Source organism: Salmo trutta, chromosome 12 (genome assembly GCF_901001165.1).
Source record: "Salmo trutta chromosome 12, fSalTru1.1, whole genome shotgun sequence".
Taxonomy (NCBI): domain Eukaryota; kingdom Metazoa; phylum Chordata; class Actinopteri; order Salmoniformes; family Salmonidae; genus Salmo; species Salmo trutta.
In genome coordinates this window covers 37799384-37820323 of record NC_042968.1, presented here as the reverse complement: position 1 = coordinate 37820323, position 20940 = coordinate 37799384, and the positions used below count along the sequence as shown (strand labels likewise).

General features: G+C 42.4%; 2 protein-coding genes across 6 annotated transcripts in view; both read left to right on the top strand.

Annotated features, from left to right (window-relative positions):
- The first annotated feature begins 3350 nt into the window (after window positions 1-3350).
- On the top strand, window positions 3351-14270 carry LOC115203505 (sorting nexin-1). Of its 2 annotated transcripts, none has more exons than XM_029768234.1 (15): window positions 3351-3529; window positions 8774-8933; window positions 9037-9221; window positions 9522-9588; window positions 10216-10259; window positions 10504-10645; window positions 10812-10890; window positions 11113-11188; window positions 11326-11439; window positions 11704-11797; window positions 11920-12125; window positions 12577-12720; window positions 12828-12908; window positions 13017-13088; window positions 13230-14270. In XM_029768234.1, the coding sequence occupies exons 1-15, from the start codon at window positions 3413-3415 to the stop codon at window positions 13278-13280; spliced, it is 1632 nt and encodes a 543-aa protein (XP_029624094.1). In that variant the 5' UTR covers window positions 3351-3412; the 3' UTR covers window positions 13281-14270. The 2 variants fall into 2 exon arrangements, with proteins under 2 accessions (XP_029624094.1, XP_029624093.1); XM_029768233.1 differs by having other exon boundaries at window positions 3355-3529; window positions 9028-9221.
- A 987-nt stretch (window positions 14271-15257) lies between these two features.
- LOC115203506 (casein kinase I) overlaps window positions 15258-20940 on the top strand; it is a 43500-nt gene continuing 37817 nt past the window's right edge. For 2 of the 4 annotated variants that reach the window (XM_029768238.1, XM_029768237.1), the window contains exon 1: window positions 15259-15525. The gene's annotated coding sequence lies outside the window, so the exon portion shown is untranslated. Of the gene's footprint in view, window positions 15526-20940 lie in introns of all 4 variants that reach the window. The other 2 variants (XM_029768235.1, XM_029768239.1) reach the window with 2 other exon arrangements.

Genomic DNA, 20940 nt, shown 5'->3' with positions numbered 1-20940 from the left:
GGAGGCTAGCACTGGAGTAATATGATCAAATTTTTTGGTTCTAGTCAGGATTCTAGCAGCCGTATTTAACACTAACTGAAGTTTGTTTAGTGCTTTATCCGGGTCGCCGGAAAGTAGAGCATTGCAGTAGTCCAGCCTAGAAGTAACAAAAGCATGGATTAATTTTTCTGCGTCATTTTTGGACAGAAAGTTTCTGATTTTTGCAATGTTACGTAGATGGAAAAAAGCTGTCCTTGAAACAGTCTTGATATGTTCTTCAAAAGAGAGATCAGGGTCCAGAGTAACACCGAGGTCCTTCACAGTTTTATTTGAGACGACTGTACAACCATCCAGATTAATTGTCAGATTGAAAAGAAGATCTCTTTGTTTCTTGGGACCTAGAACAAGCATCTCTGTTTTGTCCGAGTTTAAAAGTAGAAAGTTTGCAGCCATCCACTTCCTTATGTCTGAAACACAGGCTTCTAGCGAGGGCAATTTTGGAGCTTCACCATGTTTCATTGAAATGTACAGCTCTGTGTGTCGTCCGCATAGCAGTGAAATTTAACATTATGTTTTCGAATGACATCCCCAAGAGGTAAAATATATCGTGAAAACAATAGTGGTCCTAAAACGGAACCTTGAGGAACACCGAAATTTACAATTGATTTGTCAGAGGACAAACCATTCACAGAGACAAACTGATATCTTTACGACAGATAAGATCTAAACCAGGCCAGAACTTGTCCATGTAGACCAATTTGGGTTTCCAATCTCTCCAAAAGAATGTGATGATCGATGGTATCAAAAGCGGCACTAAGATCTAGGAGCATGAGGACAGATGCAGAGCCTCGGTCTGACGTCATTAAAAGGTCATTTACCACCTTCACAAGTGCAGTCTCAGTGCTATGATGGGGTCTAAAACCAGACTGAAGCGTTTCGTATACATTGTTTGTCTTCAGGAAGGCAGTGAGTTGCTGTGCAACAGCTTTTTGTAACATTTTTGAGAGGAATGGAAGATTCGATATAGGCCGATAGTTTTTTTATAATTTCTGGGTCAAGATTCGGCTTTTTCAAGAGAGGCTTTATTACTGCCACTTTTAGTGAGCTTGGTACACATCCGGTGGATAGAGAGCCGCTTATTATGTTCAACATAGGAGGGCCAAGCACAGGAAGCAGCTCTTTCAGTAGTTTAGTTGGAATAGGGTCCAGTATGCAGCTTGAGGGTTTGGAGGCCATGATTATTTTCATCATTGTGTCAAGAGATATAGTACTAAAACACTTTAGTATCTCCCTTGAGCCAAGGTCCTGGCAGAGTTGTGCAGACTCAGGACAATGGAGCTTTGGAGGAATACCCAGATTTAAAGAGGAGTCCGTAATTTGCTTTCTAATGATCATGATCTTTTCCTCAAAGAAGTTCATAAATGTATTACTGCTGAAGTGAAAGCCATCCTCCATTTGCGAATGCTGCTTTTTAGTTAGCTTTGCGACAGTATCAAAAAGAAATTTCGGATTGTTCTTATTTTACTCAATTAAGTTGGAAAAATAGGATGATCGAGCAGCAGTGAGGGCTCTTCGATACTGCACGGTACTGTCTTTCCAAGCTAGTCGGAAGACAGGTAATTCTATATTAACCCCCCAAATTATTTGGCTAGCATAACAATACTGTATTTTACCTATCAATTATTACATCTGTTAATAGTGTTGGCCAGATATAAATGCGTAGAACGTGACAAATCCTTCATCGGCAAGACAAACCTGGTCGGTCATGAGGACTCACACAGGGAAGAAATCATACAGCTGTCCAGAGTGCAGCAAAAGCATTTCTAAAGCAAGTTATTTGAAAATTCATCATAGAATTCACACAGGTAAAACATATATCGGTGTAAACGATGTGGCAAATCCTTCAGTCACGAGGTCAAACGTAAACACACACGTGACAAATCACATCAATGCGAATAAAGTGGCAAATCATTGAGGGCGAGGCCAGACTGGCCCTTTGATTTCTATCCGTATCTGTAATTGTCAATGGTTTCTCAATGGAAGTCGTACGTTGACGGTCAGCGGAGATTACGCGTCCATAACCATACAATTTAAATCCATTTTTCACGTACAAAAATATCTGAGTTGAACTTTGGACGGGCCGACGGTTACGTAACCATCCGTTTAGCGTCACACACTCCACACGGACCAAAATGCATCCGTTTTAATTTGGTGTCCATTCTCGACGGGTCAGTACGGCCTTGACCTTGTAGTCAGAGCGGACATTTGGTCAAGCATACGACATTTCAAACGGGAGAAACCGTTTTGCTGCAATGATTGTGGTTCATGCTACACCAGAAATTCAAGTCTTAAAAGCGCATATGAAGAAAAAGCATTTTGTGCTTTATGTGTGGAAAATGGTTAATATCAGTCACTAAAATGCCATCAGTTAATTCACTGAAGAGAAACTACTTTGTTGCCATGACTGTGGCAAACTCTTCCACAACAAGAAGAACCTTCATAAAAATATCAAGATCGACAAAGAGGAGAAAATATATTGCTGTCATAAATGTGTCAAATTCTTTAGACAACAGTACACACTGATGGGCATATGAAGATATACATGGAAGAAAGAGAATGGATTTCCTCTGATTAAAAACCATACAAACACAAAACATGGACAATGCTTCTACAAAGGGAGTCTGGTTAGGCTCACTCAGTCTGATAAAAAAAATGTTTAATGACTTTTTAATTTGTTTTCTCTTAGACTGAAGGTCTACATTTGAACTTGTATCTGTTTTCAAAGGACACACTTCTGTCATCAATAAGAATCATTGTTCAGTAAATTAAACTATCAAAAATAAAACGATTTTGAATGATAATTTTGGAGCTATTGTTCCCTTGGTTTTTATATGGCTATCAAATATGGCTGTTAATTTGTCAGGACTCTAGGGGACAGAGGGAGTTTCTTTTCTAACAAATACATGTAGAGGATCTCTTTCACAGCCCAATTTCCTTATGGCTCTGTCAGAATACTTTTTAAATACATGCTTCTTTGAGTCCTTCCTAGAAGTTGTGACTGATAATACATGACTGGATTGGTGAAGGGTGTAAGGACGCTCGCTTTCATCTGTCCAAATTCGTGATTAATTCAAGAAGGTAGAGGTGCATTTTTAAAAACTGACTATGGCCCAGCCAGCCACTTTAGCCCATGCCTAACCTAACACCTGGAGCCACATGGTAATTAAAAAACATCACATATAATACAGAATGGCGGTTGAAATACATTATATAGGCTAGATAGTTTCTACAATGTGCTTCATCATTTACAGTTGGTAACACAGTACAGTAGAAAGAATACAGGTCTGTGACGTTCCTTGTTGCCGTTTAATCACCAGCAGGTGTCGCTCCAGAAAGTACTTTGCACTTGTCAACTTCCGCTTACAGACGTATCATGGCGGCTAGCTCACCGCGGAATCCCCCTCCTCTACCTGGAGCAGAGAACCAAGACCCACTTTCCGAAATGGCAGATGAAGACAGTGACGAAGGGGAGGATATATTCGTTGGCAATGTAAGAACTAGACATATCAGATGATACCAGCTACAGCTTGTCCTGACTGAAGCCGGATCTGTACACCATTCCATAGCATGCTAATGTTAGCTTGCTAGCTAAGCTAGTAGCCCTGTACACTACAGAACGGCGTTTAGCCAGCTAGCTAGGCTAACATTAGCTAGCTACCTGTCAAGCACAACTCTTCAAGTCTCCATTCTGGTACAATCCAGTAGATAGCTTACTGACGTTAACTCCTTTTGTTTTTTGAATGCAGTCTGCAAGCTGCACTCACTCAAACCATTACTAACTTATTAAGCGCTGCACTCCAGCCTGGATATCTACCTGTGTGAAGCTAGTCACAAAAAGGATTAACCATAGTGGAATTTTTGGTTCGCTTTCAAAATAAAAGTGATACAAATAGTGGAAACGTGCTAAATTTGGACTAGCTAGATAATGCTAAACATCACTGTTACCATGGTTATTCCATGGATAATCCGAAAGAAGTCGCTGTAAAAAATATGCAAATCTATGCAAGCTAGAATGTTGAATAAAATGATATGAGGTTACTTTACCGGTTGTCCGTGCAGAACCTACCGGCGCAGCAAAAAGTCAAGTAAACAATGATTTACTGTGGACATTTGATCTCCACAACTTTTTCCAGCACCTGTAAATTCTGTCACTTGTATTTTCCATCTCCTTAGCATTTCACGTGATGCACAATATGTAAACAATAGCCGAATGTAATCGAACATTGTCGAATAAAGCACGTTCCGTCCCAACGTCCGGTCTATGCTTCGGTTAAGCTCGGCCATTGTTGATATATTGTCCAAGTCATGCGAATTGCGTGAGTATTGGAAATACAATCCAGAAATACAAACCGATATTCAGACCAGTGTACTGAAAGTCGGGTTAATAATACTACTCTGTGGATAGTCTGTCTCAGATTACCTCCTATATAAGGAGAAAATGAGGTAAAGTATGTTTAAATTAACTTTATTCAACGTTCTGTCTTATGACTGTTCATAAAAAGTGAGCCTACATGTTAGAGATGAGAGAAGAGTCTGACACGCTCGGATTCGTAGAGGCTATGTACAGCCTAACCTAAGGATGTTGCACCCATGAAATGGAGTATCAGCCTACTCAGTGACATTCACAGAACGCTAATATGTGTGTAAACGCTACACAGTTGTATTCTGTGAGTGTCACTCAGTAGGCTGATACCCCATTTCATGGGTGCAACATCCTTAGGTTAGGCTGTATAATGCATATAAGTATGCCACAAATGCAATTCTAAAGTCTAATACATCCACAGTGCGATTTCAACTGATTTGTATTGCTTTGGGTCAAATTAACTAATTATTGTCTTGAATCTGTATAACATCCGACCTTGTTTAGCATTAACTAGTCCAAATATGGCATTATTGCACTATTTGTATTCGTTTGAATCTCTTTTAATGGGGCACTTTTATTTTGAACCGCAAATTCCACTATTGCTAATCCTTAGTGTGGCTAGCTAGCCAAGGTGGCTAATTCTCAAATCAAAGTTGTCACGTGCTCCGAATACAGCAGGTGTAGACCTTACAGTGAAATGCTTACTTACAGGCTCTAACCAATAGTGCAAAAAAGGTATTAGGTGAACAATAGGTAAGTAAAATAAATAAAACAACAGTAAAAAGACAGGCTATATACAGTAGCGAGGCAATAAAAGTAGCGTGGCTACATACAGACACTGGTTAGTCAGGCTGATTGAGGTAGTATGTACATATGGTTAAAGTGACTATGCATATATGATGAACAGAGAGTAGCAGTAGCGTAAAAGAGGGGGTGGTGGGTGGGACACAATGCAGATAGCCTGATTAGCCAATGTGCGGGAGCACTGGTTGGTCGGCCCAATTGAGGTAGTATGTACATGAATGTATAGTTAAAGTGACTATGCATATGATAAACAGAGCAGCGTAAAAAAGGGGTTGGGGAGGCACACAATGCAAATAGTCTGGGTAGCCATTTGATTACCTGTTCAGGAGTCTTATGGCTTGGGGATAAAAACTGTTGAGAAGCCTTTTTGTCCTAGACTTGGCACTCCGGTACCACTTGCCATGCCGTAGAAGAGAGAACAGTCTATGACTGGGGTGGCTGGGGTCTTTGACAATTTTTAGGGCCTTCCTCTGACACCGCCTGGTGTAGAGGTCCTGAATGGCAGGCAGCTAAGCCCCAGTGATGTACTGGGCCGTACGCACTACCCTCTGTAGTGCCTTGCGGTCAGAGGCCGAGCAATTGCCGTACCAGGAAGTGATGCAACCAGTCAGGATGCTCTCGATGTTGCACCTGTAGAACCTTTTGAGGATCTGGGGACCCATGCGAAATCTTTTTAGTTTCCTAAGGGGGATTATAGGCTTTGTCGTGCCCTCTTCACGACTGTCTTGGTGTGTTTGGACCATTGTAGTTTGTTGATGTGGACACCAAGGAACTTGAAGCTCTCAACCTGCTCCACTACAGCCCCGTCGATGAGAATGGGGGTGTGCTCGGTCCTCCTTTTCCTGTAGTCCACAATCATCTCCTTAGTCTTGGTTATGTTGAGGTATAGGTTGTTATTCTGGCACCACCCGGCCAGGTCTCTGACCTCTTCCCTATAGGCTGTCTCGTTGTTGTCGGTGATCAGGCCTACCACTGTTGTGTCGTCTGCAAACTTAATGGTGTTGGAGTCGTGCATGGCCACGCAGTCGTGGGTGAACAGGGAGTACAGGAGGGGACTGAGCACGCACCCTTGGGGAGCTCCAGTGTTGAGGATCAGCGTGGCAGATGTTGCTACCTACCCTCACCACCTGGGGGCGGTCCGTAGGAAGTCCAGGATCCAGTTGCAGATGGAGGTGTTTAGTCCCAGGATCCTTAGCTTATTGATGAGCTTTGAGGGTACTATGGTGTTGAACGCTGAGCTGTAGTCAACGAATAGCATTCTCACATAAGTGTTCATTTTGTCCAGGTGGGAAAGGGCAGTGTGGAGTGCAATAGAGATTGCATCATCTGTGGGTGGAAACAAGTGTGTGTCCAACTGAAGTTAGATACAGTGGGGCGAACAAGTATTTGATACACTGCCGATTTTGCAGGTTTTCCTACTTACAAAGCATGTAGAGGTCTAATTTTTATCATAGGTACACTTCAACTGTGAGAGACGGAATCTAAAACAAAAATCCAGAAAATCACGATTTTTAAGTAATTCATTTGCATTTTATACATCAGAAAAGCAGAACTTAATATTTGGTACAGAAACCTTTGTTTGCAATTACAGAGATCATACGTTTCCTGTAGTTCTTGACCAGGTTTGCACACCCTGCAGCAGGGATTTTGGCCCACTCCTCCATACAGACCTTATCCAGATCCTTCAGGTTTCAGGGCTGTCGCTGGGCAATACGGACTTTCAGCTCCCTCCAAAGATTTTCTATTGGGTTCAGGTCTGGAGACTGGCTAGGCCACTCCAGGACCTTGAGATGCTTCTTACGAAGCCACTCCTTAGTTGCCCTGGCTGTGTGTTTCATGTCGTTGTCATGCTGGAAGACCCAGCCACGACCCATCTTCAATGCTCTTACTGAGGGAAGGAGGTTGTTGGCCAAGATCTCGCGATACATGGCCCCATCCATCCTCCCCTCAATACGGTGCAGTCGTCCTGTCCCCTTTGCAGAAAAGCATCACCAAAGAATGATGTTTCACCTCCATGCTTCAGGGTTGGGATGGTGTTCTTGGGGTTGTACTCATCCTTCTTCTTCCTCCAAACACGGTGAGTGGAGTTTAGACCAAAAAGCTCTATTTTTGTCTCATCAGACCACATGACCTTCTCCCATTCCTCCTCTGGATCATCCAGATGGTCATTGGCAAACTTCAGACGGGCCTGGACATGCGCTGGCTTGAGCAGGGGGACCTTGCGTGTTCTGCAGGATTTTAATCCATGACGGCATAGTGTGTTACTAATGGTTTTCTTTGAGACTGTGGTCCCAGCTCTCTTCAGGTCATTGACCAGGTCCTGCCGTGTAGTTCTGGGCTGATCCCTCACCTTCCTCATGATCATTGATGCCCCATGAGGTGAGATCTTGCATGGAGCCCCAGACTGAGGGTGATTGACCGTCATCTTGAACTTCTTCCATTTTCTAATAATTGCACCAACAGTTGTTGCCTTCTCACCAAGCTGCTTGCCTGTTGTCCTGTAGCCCATCCCAGCCTTGTGCAGGTCTACAATTTTATCCCTGATGTCCTTACACAGCTCTCTGGTCTTGGCCATTGTGGAGAGGTTGGAGTCTGTTTGATTGAGTGTGTGGACAGGTGTCTTTTATACAGGTAACGAGTTCAAACAGGTGCAGTTAATACAGGTAATGAGTGGAACACATGAGGGCTTCTTAAAGAAAAACGAACAGGTCTGTGAGAGCCGGAATTCTTACTGGTTGGTAGGCGATCAAATACTTATGTCATGCAATAAAATGCAAATTAATTACTTAAAAATCATACAATGTGATTTTCGGGATTTTTGTTTTAGATTCCGTCTCTCACAGTTGAAGTGTACCTATGATAAAAATTACAGACCTCTACATGCTTTGTAAGTAGGAAACACTGCCGATTTTGCAGGTTATCAAATACTTGTTCTCCCCACTGTATCTAACTTCAGTTGGACACACACTTGTTTCCACCCAAATAAAGGAAAATATGAGAAATTGTCTTCAAATTCCATAGTGGATATCAGTCCACATTTGAGCAGTTACCCCCACCTTCATTTTGGACAAAAAATTGTTTGATAGTAATGGACCTGTGGCTATGTAGGCCCATGTATTCTGTTGCATCATTGTAGTACAGCAATGTAATACATAACTAAAGGGACAATTCACTATTTTTCAACACTAAACTCATCATCTTCAACACCACCCCCAACATCAACATGTGAACATGGTGGGTTTATATGTTTTTGAGTAAAAAAACCCACTTATCTTCCTTCTATCTCTTTTACTTCAAACACAAATGCACCATTTTCATATGTTGCTGTCGGGCTGGTGCTGGAGATGAATATGAAGTTACGTTTTTTTTAAATAATTGCCTTTGTCACAGTCAACTGACTTGGCCCCTTTTCACTGATAACCCAAGTCCACCTCACACAAATATTGTGGTTTGGGCTTCTCCTTGTATGTGAAAGGTTTAAACGCCGGCACTAAAAAAGTGACCTGTTTAAATACCCTCAATTCTAACTGCTGTACTCTTTATTGATATTTTTGTATTACCCTTCAGAGCAACCCTGTTGCAGAGTCCTTTCAGCCTGACACAGCCAATGGTGAAGAACCAGCTGACCTCTTCAGTGAAGAAGAAACCAGCACCGCTGTCAACAGTTCCATCACAACCTCTAAGTCCAACGGTGTCCATTCAGACAATGAGAATGATCTATTTGCAGGTATGTTATCATTTTTATCTTTTATTATTACCCCTACTAGACTGAAGAGCAGAATTGGTTCATCTCCCTGTGACGTCCTTGCTTATGTTGTAAGTCCACTCAGAGGCCTCGGTGGAGCTGTCCATGGAGAACCCCAGCACCATAGCCAGTGAGAACCCCAGCACCACAGCCAAGACCTCTGGAGCTGAATTCACCCCGTCACTTACACTATCAGCAACACAATCCAGGTCTATGGAGCAGATAGGCTACAACAGGACATCAGCAACACAATCCAGGTCTATGGAGCAGGTAGGCTACAACAGGACATGCCCAACAAATTCCACCACAGTTGAGTTTAATGTAATATGGTGTTGTCTGCTGCTTGTTGCTTTGGAGGGCCATTATGCCGTACCATAATTATTATCAGCCCTCAAAAGACAGATATAGGGGATAGGGAACACTGCTGACCTTATGAGACTAGCAAAACCCCAAACGTTTTCACCATTGTTTCTCTATGCAGCATTAGCAAAAGAGAGAGAGTAATTACAGTAAATGTAAGTGCAATTTCCCGAAGTCTTGTTGTTCACCAGCTCATTTCCACCAATTCAGTTGGAAGAGGAAAAGGATGAGGACAGCTTTGACATGGACGTTGCTGTCACCAATCCAGAGAAAATTGGTAAGGAATAATTTTTTTTCTCACTATCTTTGAACTAATGTTTAGCAACCATTTAGAAGTATTGGAAGTGTGTATTGTGGTTGAATCCATGGAAGCTATGATGTAATTATCTCATCTTCCTCTCAATTGAGTTTAGTTTTTAAAGTAGGAAGCCAAGATGTGAGAGGGAGTGTTTTCTTGCTTGTCCAAGCAACTTTGAGGGTTAGGTGGTTAGGAGTCTAATATTGGCTATCAATGTAGCAAGAAACTAACTATAGCTTTAGCTACACATGGCAAGTTGAGAGTTTTGTTTTTGTCAAGTTGAATGGGAAGAACACAACAGAAGACGGAATATCAAAGCCTCACAGAAGACGGCAGGCATGCTTGCTAGCTACGACAAGAGCCAGAACAGCATGGATACACAAGATGCCGCAAGCTCAAGACGGACCAGGACCAGATCCTTGAAACCTCTTTACCTCAGTTTAGTTTTTAAATGTTGTTCACCCTTGGTCCTGGAGGGTTGTAGACAGGATATGCCTGTTTTTCTTATTTTACAGTTTGTGTGTCATTTTCCTGTCTCTGATTTCATATTTGACAGTAAACTTTGTCTCAACCTCTGTAACCTGACAATTTGATCTTCCCTTTTAGGAGATGGCATGAACGCTTACATGGCCTACAAGGTGTCCACTCGGGTATGTAACTTCTGCAGTCGCAAAATCAGGACTTTTTAAACAACTCGTTTTTGTTTTGTTCATGTTTATAGTAGTACTCCCAAACCATTTCTTCTATACTTTGCACTGTGACCATGAACAATTTGAAGGAATTACTCTGCTTGTTTTGAGTAGGCCTACTTCTGCCAGTGTCCTCTATGAAATCAGAACTTGTGATTTTGTCTTGCGCAAACTGATACTAAGCCTCACTAATTCCACCCCCTAGACTACATTACCCATGTTCAGAAACAGGACATTCTCGGTGTGGAGGAGGTTCAGTGATTTCCTTGGGCTGTATGAGAAGCTGTCGGTGAAGCACTCCCTGAACGGCTGTATCATCCCTCCACCACCAGAGAAGAGCGTTGTGGGTATGGAACTACATTTGTCAGTTCACGTCTGCCAGCCAGTCTCAAAAACAAAACCACTGGTTGCAGGCATAGTATGCAAACCCGGTAGATTTCACAGGTGCAGGGTATTGATCACGGCACATAAAATACAGAAAGACACTAGTAACACCATGTTTTGACTCCCTAGGGATGACCAAAGTGAAGGTGGGAAAGGAGGACTCTTCCTCGGCTGACTTTGTGGAGAGGAGGAGAGCGGCTCTGGAGAGGTAGAACCTGAAGCAGCACCTTTTACCATTATTGTACTCAGACTTTGAATGTACAGTACGGTGAAGTATCATGTTCAGATTGCGTTTTATATTAGCCTGTTGATATTTGTCATATTCCTTTGCTTTTGTTAAGAATGTATTGCTGTATCTTCATTGCTATGGCAGGCATTGCATTGTTTCCTCCCTGTAGTCTAGCCCGTTGATATTTGTGGGATTTTCTAGGTATCTGCAGAGAGTAGTGTGTCACCCGTCCCTGTTACAAGACCCTGATGTCAGAGAGTTCCTGGAAAGAGACGAGGTAGGTGCTCTTCAGTCATTAGCTGTCAATACTGTCACAGACTACTGGAATCATGCATTAATTTGTGTGTGTCTGCATGTGTGCTTGTGTCTGTGTGTGTATGCGTGCGTGTGTGTGTGTGTGTGTGTCTGTGTCAGCTGCCTAGGGCGGTGGGTACACACGCACTGAGTGGAGCTGGCTTCCTGAAGATGATCAACAGAGCATCTGATGCTGTCAGTAAGATGACCATCAAGATCAGCGACTCGGACGCTGTAAGACAATCACTGTTCTGGTTGATTTACTCAAATGCCAAACATGAAATCATAGCAATAAAGTCACTTATCTAAATTAATGTTGGAGCTTTTGCATTTTTTTTTCTTCTGTAAAAATATGAGCTTTTTCTTTACTGTCTGCTAAAAAGGATGCTTATGCCTCTGTAAAGCTTTGGGTCGATAAGTCCCCTTTGTCATTCAAATTAGTTTAATTGGTGTTGATTGGTTGCCTGATTGTTCCTCCCACGTTGCTTTGTGTTCCAGTGGTTTGACAACAAACTGCAAGAGGTGGAGAGCGAGGAGCTGCAGCTGAGGAAACTCCATGCGGTGGTGGACTCCCTGGTCAACCACAGAAAGGGTGAGATTCACAGAAAAAAGACAGATGTCTGCTTTAAAACCCTTTTGATAAGATTGGAGCTTTAAAGCAGAGCAGACGTTCTTTTTTTATTTGTGACCCTGGTATATCTGTTGTTTCGTCAGAGCTCTGCGGGAACACAGCAGTGTTCGCCAAGAGCATGGCCATGCTGGGCAACTCGGAGGACAACACAGCTCTGTCCCGGGCCCTCTCCCAACTGGCCGAGGTGGAGGACAAGATGGAGACGCTACACCAGGAGCAGGCAGCCAGCGACTTCTTCATCTTGGCCGAGCTGCTGGCCGACTACATCCGCCTACTTGGAGCCGTCAGGGTACGGAAACTTCATTCTACATCCGCCTACTAAGGGCCGTCAGGGTACGGAAACTTCATTCTACATCCGCCTACTAGGGGCCGTCAGGGTACGGAAACTTCATTCTACATCTGCCTACTAGGGGCCGTCAGGGTACGGAAACTTCATTCTATATCCGCTTACTAGGGGCCATCAGGGTACGGAAACTTTATTCTAAATCCGCCTACTAGGGGCCGTCAGGGTACGGAAACTTCATTCTATGACATGAATTTTAAATAGAACACTACGACTACATTGAGTAAATCCAAAATGTCAATGGAAGATTAGTGCAAACGTTGCTAGCTTTGGTGCTAAATTGGGTAGCTACTAGCTAGAATCTGTGTGCCCTCGATGTGAAATTGATGTGGCGCAGATTTTGTCCTGAACTTGTGCTGTGCGCCAAATTTGGGCACTCTCGTTATGTTGTCCACAGGGCTGTTTTGAGCAGCGCATGAAAACGTGGCAGCGCTGGCAGGAGGCTCAGAGCACCCTGCAGAAGAAGAGGGAGGTTGAGGCAAAGCTTCTGTGGGCCAACAAGCCTGACAAACTACAACAGGCCAAAGAGGAGATCACTGAGGTACAGGAGCCAGAGCACTGTGGTAATGCATGCTTAAAGGGAGGTGGTATTGCTTTGACTTCTATTTCCACCTTAAACTCTCCTTATTCCCCTCATGTCTTTCACAGTGGGAGGGTAAAGTCACTCAGTACGAGAGGGATTTTGACAGGATCTCTGTAACCGTTCGCAAGGAATTTCTCAGGTTTGAGGTAAGGCTAGTTTTTTTTGCATTTGAGCAACATCGTGCTGCCGTATTCAGGATAGTTTTGCATGAGAAAATCTACATGACAGTTATTTTCTTCCCCTCCATCTAACAGAAAGAGAAGTCGAAGGACTTCAAAAGCCAGATAGTGAAATATCTGGAGTCTCTTCTACAGTCTCAACAGCGGGTAATCTGTACTCTTTTATTATTATTTAAACCTCTCTCTTCAAATATGTGTGTGTTCATGTAACTGTTTGCTTGAAATGTTGGCCTTTATACTCCAGATATTGATGTGGTCTCTTTTCACTTTTCTCCCTCTTGGATCTAGCTCGTAAAGTTCTGGGAAGCATTCCTGCCTGAAGCAAAAGCGATAGCATGATGAGGCTTGGGGACGTTAGGAAGAGAAGACTGCCTTTTTGAACACTTTACCTCTTGACTATGTACCCAGAAGACAATGCAACAGAGGGGACAACTACTCTACAGCTCAACCATATTATTTTCGCATTAGTGATTTATTTTCCAGCTTTTCAGTATGCTCTACATCGGCACAATGTATCGATTCAACAGAGATTCATTTGACAGTATAGCTTTTCTATGTAAACATGTAAGTGGGATATTTTTTACTCTGTGTTCTTGGACCACCCTTACTCAGATAGGAAGAGTTTGACTTTCTAATCCTAAAGTGTTCACATTTTGAGGTACTTCCCTACAGTAGTAGTGTTTGTTTACAGTGGAGGGCAGTTCATAACTGTTTACAAAAGCTCATGAAATAACTTTTGGAACCACAAACGCATGGGGGAATGTAGTAAATTGTGTGTGTCGTGTGAAATACCACTTTGACTAGAGAGCTCATTCAAACTGATAGACGTACGTCCTCAACTTGTGCATTTCCAGAATTACAGTGAAGGGACAAAATAATGGGAGCACGGAGTGTATGTTTATGGTGACCCATCAGATGAGTGTGCCTGCCTGTGTCTTTGTGCGTGTTCACCATTGTTTGATCATCAGTTGATATACATCTGTGACCTCAAATAATTAGGATCAACAACAGTCTTTCTGAACTAACCATCAGTATATTTTTACATCTGTGTTCAAACATGTAGCCTCATTGAATTCAGTGTGATTGTGAAATGTGTCATGTTCAGTGTTGGAAAAAGTACTCAATCGTCCTACTTGAGTAAAAGTAAAGATAAATCAATAAAAAATTACTCAAAAGAAACGTCACCCAGTAAAATACTACTTGAGTAAAAGTCTAAAGGTATCTGGTTTTAAATGTACTTAAGTACAAGTGGTCGAAAAAGTACTAAATGTTCATACTTGAGTAAAAGTCAATGCTATACATAAAATTCCTTATATTAAGCAAACCAGACGGCACGATTTTCTTGTTTTTTATTTGTTTACAGACAGACTGCGGCACACTCCAACACTCAGACATAATTTACAAAAGCAGTATTTGTGCTTAATGAGTCTGCCAGATCAGAGGCAGTAGGGGTGACAATGCATTATATAGATAGGTGTGTGAATTGGACCATAATTCTATCCTGCCTCAGCATTCAAAATGTAACGAGTTCTTTTGGGTGTCGGGGTAAATGTATGTGAGTAGTACATATCTTTAGGAATGTTGTGGAGTAAAAGTAGTCAAATATAAATAGTAATGTACACATACCCAAGTATTTTTTTCTTATGTACTTTAAACCACTGGTCATGTTTCCTCACAATTTTGATAAACTAGCAACAGTGCTTGACTTGGACTGAAATAGGTGTCAGTACTCATTTTGGGTGCTGGTACTGTTAAGGTGCAGGAACTCCATAATACTTTTGAACTAAATATTCTATATAAGGTGCAGGAACTCAAGCAGTAGATAATTAGGTGCCTGTATTCAGTTCCGGTTGGGGTTATACCCAAATCCAGCACTGACTAGCAGTGTGTAATGATGATGAAAGCATAGTGATAACTCCTTTAGTTTTCTTACCCAACATTTATATGTGTCTTCTTTTTCCTCAAGATGTGCTTTATTTTTGTAACCACTCACATTTAGATAAGATATTCCTGAAAATTCTATAGAATAGAATAATAAAGAGTAATAAAGTAATAAAGATGATTGATTGAACTTCGTTTAATGTTTGAGGCAGTTTTTTTGTCCATAAAATGTTATCAGTATCCAGAAATGTTGGACAGGGAATATCATATGGAGATTATTTGATGCATCGTTTCAAACATCGTCCATCCACATAATATACATTTTATAGATGTATTGCATTGTTAAAACCATTGAGTTACATAATTTGAAGTCATATACTCAAATAATTAATCACCATTATCAAAAAACCTAAAAACTTGGGTCCCCCAAAAAATGTATCGAGCCCTGTGCAACCTGGAAGTGTTGACGCAAGCGGGTGTGTCGTTCATAGCTCAATGGTGCGATTGCCTGTACTTCCGGAGAACGTAAACCTTAAACGAACAGCGAGATAGCAAGAAGAAGAAAAATAATGAAAGGGTTGCTAGTCTGTCTCTATTGACTGATAATTATACAATATTTATATTTGATAGAATTAAATACATTTGAACACTTAGGTGAATCGCAAGAGGCGTCCGAATCAACAGCAGGAGCACCACAGCTAAAGTAAGTCGGTGGTTGTTTGCATGATGATAGCTAGCCTCGTTGCTAATGACGATAACTACTAGCTAACGTTAGCTATTTTCCATTTCCTCGTTCCACCTAATTTGTCTTAACCGAAATGTCGTTCTCCCTGAAACAAATGTGGTTCCATGTCAATGAGGCTGCTGTAACTAAATATCAATGAAATAAATGGCGCTATTAGTTGGCCTGCTAGCTAGCTAACGTATCCAAGCAAGTAACGTTATTGCTTTTTCATCCAATTTGTTTTGTATAACCTAACGTTAGCTAACTAGCTGTTAGCTGGATATATGAAAGTTATGGTTGAATAAAATTGCCCAATTTAACATTATGGGGTGCTTGCTTTTGACAAAACAAACGCTAACTATCTAGCTAGCTACCGTTATGGACATTCCCATCATTGGCTCAGTGTGTGAAAGCTAAGTAATTAGTTAGCTAAGGTCAATTTACACATCTACTGTAGGTGGCTAGCTAATCGATATGTCCACATTGTCAGGAAGTATCTTTTGTCTATGGAAGAAGGCTATAATAACAAACGTCGCTGCTGGTATCGTTTTTTAGCTTGTGGAAAAGCATCTCCGCAGTTAACGTTAAATTAGTATTGTCCCTGTTAGCTAGGTAACGTTATGTATTGTTATTAAATTGTGTAGGCCTAGATATAGCCATTATTTTTTGGCGAAAAAGATTAGACCTACAGTAGAATGATTCCTCATTTGATGGCTATCTACCTGGCTATCTGAGACAAAATATATTGACATGTGTATATAATTTAAATGACATTATTTACAGTATATATGGACACACAGTGCCAGTCAAGTTTGGACACACCTACTCATTCAAGGGTTTTTCTTTATTTTTCTATTTTCTACATAGTATAATAATAGTGAAGACGTCACAACTATGAAGTAACACAGATGGAATCATGTAGTAACCAAAAAGTGTTAAACAAATCAAAATATATTTGAGCTTCTTCAAAATAGCCACCCTTTGCCTTGATGATAGCTTCAAATCAAATTTGGTTTGTCACATGCGCCGAATACGACAGACCTTAGTGAAATGCTTACTTTACAAGCCCTTAACCAACGATGCAGTTTTAAGAAAAATAATTAAGTAAAATTTGATAACAAATAGTTAAAGAGCAGCAGTAAAATAACAGTAGTGAGGCTATATACAGGGGGTACCGGTACAGAGTCAATGTGCGGGGGCACCGATTAGTCGAGGTAATTGAGGTAATATGTACATGTAGGTAGAGCCATTAAAGATAGTTGGCCTCCCGAGTGGCGCAGTGGTCTAAGGCACTGCATCGCAGTTGCTAGCTGTGCCACTAGAGATCCTGGTTCGAGTCCAGGCTCTGTCGCAGCCTGCCGCAACTGGGAGACCCATGGGCTGGCGCACAATTGGCCCAGCGTCGTCTGGGTTAGGGGAGGGTTCGGCAACTCCTGTGGCGGGCGGGTGTTTCCTCCGACACATTGGTGTGGCTGGCTTCTGGATTAAGTGGGCTTTGTGTCAAGAAGCAGTGCGGCTTGGTTGGGTCGTGTTATGGAGGACTCTTGGCCTCTCCCGAGTCCGTACGGGAGTTGCAGTGATGAGACAAGACTGTAACTACCAATTGGATACCACAAAATTGGCTGATAAAGTATTAACATTTTTTTTTTGCAGAGTAAAAAGGTAAAGGAGCAAGGGGGGAATACACACAGCCATTTGATTAGATGTTCAGGAGTCTTATGGCTTGGGAGAAGCTACAGTGGGGCAAAAAAGTATTTAGTCAGCCACCAATTGTGCAAGTTCTCCCACTCATCATAGGTACACGTCAACTATGACAGACAAAATGAGAAAAAAAATCCAGAAAATCACATTGTAGGATTTTTTATTTATTTATTTGCAAATGATGGTGGAATAGGCTTTGTCATGCCCTCTTCACGACTGTCTTGGTGTGCTTGGACCGTGGTAATTTGTTGGTGATGTGGATGTGGACACCAAGGAACTTGAAGCTCTCAACCTGCTCTACTACAGCCCTGCTGATGAGAATGGTGGAATGCTCGGTCCTCCTTTTCCTGTAGTCCACAATCATCTCCTTTGTCTTGGTCACGTTGAGGGAGAGGTTGTTGTCCTGGCACCACACAGCCAGGTCTCTGACCTCCCTATAGGCTGTCTCATCGTTGTCGGTGATCAGGCCTCCCACTGTTTTGTCGTCGGCCAACTTAATGATGGTGGAGTCGTGCCTGGCCATGCAGTCATGGGTGAAGAGGGGACTGAGCACGCACCCCTGAGGGGCCCACATGTTGAGCTGTAGTCAATTAATAGCATGTTCCTTTTGTCCAGATGGGAAAGGGCAGTGTGGAGTGCAATATATTGCATCATCTGTGGATCTGTTGGTATTCTGTCAACCAGCTTCATGAGGTATCAAATCAATTTTTTTTATATTTATTGGTCACATACCCGTGTTTAGCAGATTATTGCGGGTGTAGCAAAAATGCTTGTGCTTCTGGCTCCGACAGTGCAGTAATATCTAACAAGTAATATCTAAGTTTCACAACATATACCCAATATACACATAAATCTAAGTAAGGAATGGATTAAGAATATATATACATATGTCAGAGTGGCATTGGACTAAGATACCGTAGACTAGTATAGAGTGCAGTTTATACATATGAGATGAGTAATGCTAGATACAGAAATTATTAGTGTCTAGTGATCCATTTCTAAAAGTGGTCAGGGATTCCTTATCTATGGCTATAGGCAGCCGCCTTTGATGTGCTAGTGATGGCTGTTTAGCAGTCTGATAGCCTTGAGATAGAAGCTGTTTTTCAGTCTCTCAGTCCCAGCTTTGATGCACCTGTACTGACCTCGCCTTCTGGATGATGGCGGGGTGAACAGGCAGTGGCTCGGGTGGTTGATGTCCTTGATGTCCTTGATGATCTTTTTGGCCTTCCTGTGGCATTGGGTGCTGTAGGTGTCCAGGAGGGCAGGAAGTTTTTCCCCGGTAATGCGTTGGGCAGACCTCACCACCCTCTGGATAGGTTTGCGGTTGTGGTTGGTACAGTTGCTGTACCAGGTGGTGATACAGTCCGACAGGATGCTCTCAGTTGTGCACATCATTACTGGAATGCATTTCAATTAACAGGTGTGCCTTGTTACAAGTTCATTTGTGGAATTTCTATCCTCTTTAATGCGTTTGAGCCAATCATTTGTGTTGTGACAAGGTAGGGGTCCTATACAGAAGATAGCCCTATTTGGTAAAAGGCCGAGTCCATATTATGGCAAGAACAGCTCAAATAAGCAAAGAGAAACAACAGTACATCATTACTTTAACCTTTCTGGCACATGCGTTCCGCTAGCGACCCACCTCGACAACATACGGTGAAATTGCAGAGCGCCAAATTAAAAATACAGAAATAGTCATAATAAACATTCATAAAAAATATCAGTGTTATACATCGGCTTTAAGATTAACTTCTTGTTAATCCAGCCGCTTTGTCAGATTTCAAAATGGCTTTACGGCGAAAGCATACCATGCAATTATCTGAGGACAGCGCCCCACATACAAAAGCATCAAAAAACATTTTCCAACCAAACAGATGCATCACGAAAGTCAGAAATAGCGATAAAATAAATCGCTTACCTTTGAAGATCTTCATCTTTTTGCAATCCCAAAGGTCTGTTACACAATGAATGGTCATTTTGTTCGATAAAGTCCTTTATATCCTAAAAATGTCTGTTGTTTTATTTGGCGTGTTTGATTCAGAAATACACCGGTTCCAACTTGCCCAACATGCCCACAAAGGATCTAATAAGTTACCTGTAAACTTGGTCTAAACATTTCAAACAACGTTTCTAATTCAACCTCAGGTACCATAAAATTTAAATAATCGATAAAATTTAAGACGGAATAAACTGTTTCCAATACCGGAGAAAAACAACATGGAGCGCGCCCTCATTCACGCGCACCAAAAGACTAGAGTCCACCTGAGTGACACTTAGAAAGGATATGACTACTTCTTCATTTTTCCCCAAAAAAACATTTAACAATTTCTAAAGACTGTTTACATCTAGTGGAAGCCATAGGACCTGCAATCTGGGTCCTAATAATTTGGCTTCCCCATAGAAAAGCATTGGAAAATCCAATGACCTAAAAAAAAAAAATTCCTGGATGGATTGTCCTCGGGGTTTCGCCTGCCAAATCAGTTCTGTTATACTCAGACATTATTTTAACAGTTTTAGAAACTTTAGAGTGTTTTCTATCCAATACTACCATGCATATGCATGTCCTAGCTTTTGGGCCTGAGTAACAGGCAGTTTACTTTGGGCACTTCTGTCATCCAAATTTCTGAATACTGCCCCCTATCCCTAAGAAGTTTAAGAGGTGACGGTTAGTCAATCTCAACATTTTCATGAACTTTTAATGTTTCTTCAAGTGCAGTCACAAAAACCATCAAGTGTTATGATGAAACTGGCTCTCATGAGGACCGCCACATGAAAGGAAGACCCAGAGTTGCCTCTGCTGCAGAGGATACGTTCATTAGAGTTAACTACACCTCAGAAATTGCAGCCCAAATAAATGCTTCACAGAGTTCAAGTAACAGACACATCTCAACATCAACTGTTCAGAGGAGACTGCGTGAATCAGGCCTTCATGGTCGAATTGCTGCAAAGAAACCACTACTAAAGGACACATAAGAAGGAGAAACTTGCTTGGGCCAAGAATCACGAGCAATGGACATTAGACCGAGTCTAAATGTGATTTTTTTTGTTGGTCCAACCGCAATGTATTTGTGAGACGCAGAGTAGGTGAAAGGATGATCTCTGCATGTGTGGTTCCCACCGTGAAGCATGGAGGAGAAGGTGTGATGTGGTGCCAGGGTCTCAGGTTAACCATAAGGCCTATAGGAGGCACCAGGCCCAGCCAGGGTCTCAGGTTAACCACAAAGCCTATAGGAGGCACCAGGCCCAGCCAGGGTCTCAAGTTAACCATAAGGCCTATAGGAGGCACCAGGCCCAGCAAGGTGCCAGGGTCTCAGGTTAACCACAAGGCCTATAGGAGGCACCAGGCCCAGCAAGGTGCCAGGGTCTCAGGTTAACCACAAGGCCTATAGGAGGCACCAGGCCCAGCAAGGTGCCAGGGTCTCAGGTTAACCACAAGGCCTATAGGAGGCACCAGGCCCAGCAAGGTGCCAGGGTCTCAGGTTAACCACAAGGTCTATAGGAGGCACCAGGCCCAGCAAGGTGCCAGGGTCTCAGGTTAACCACAAGGCCTATAGGAGGCACCAGGCCCAGCAAGGTGCCAGGGTCTCAGGTTAACCACAAGGCCTATAGGAGGCACCAGGCCCAGCAAGGTGCCAGGGTCTCAGGTTAACCACAAGGCCTATAGGAGGCACCAGGCCCAGCAAGGTGCCAGGG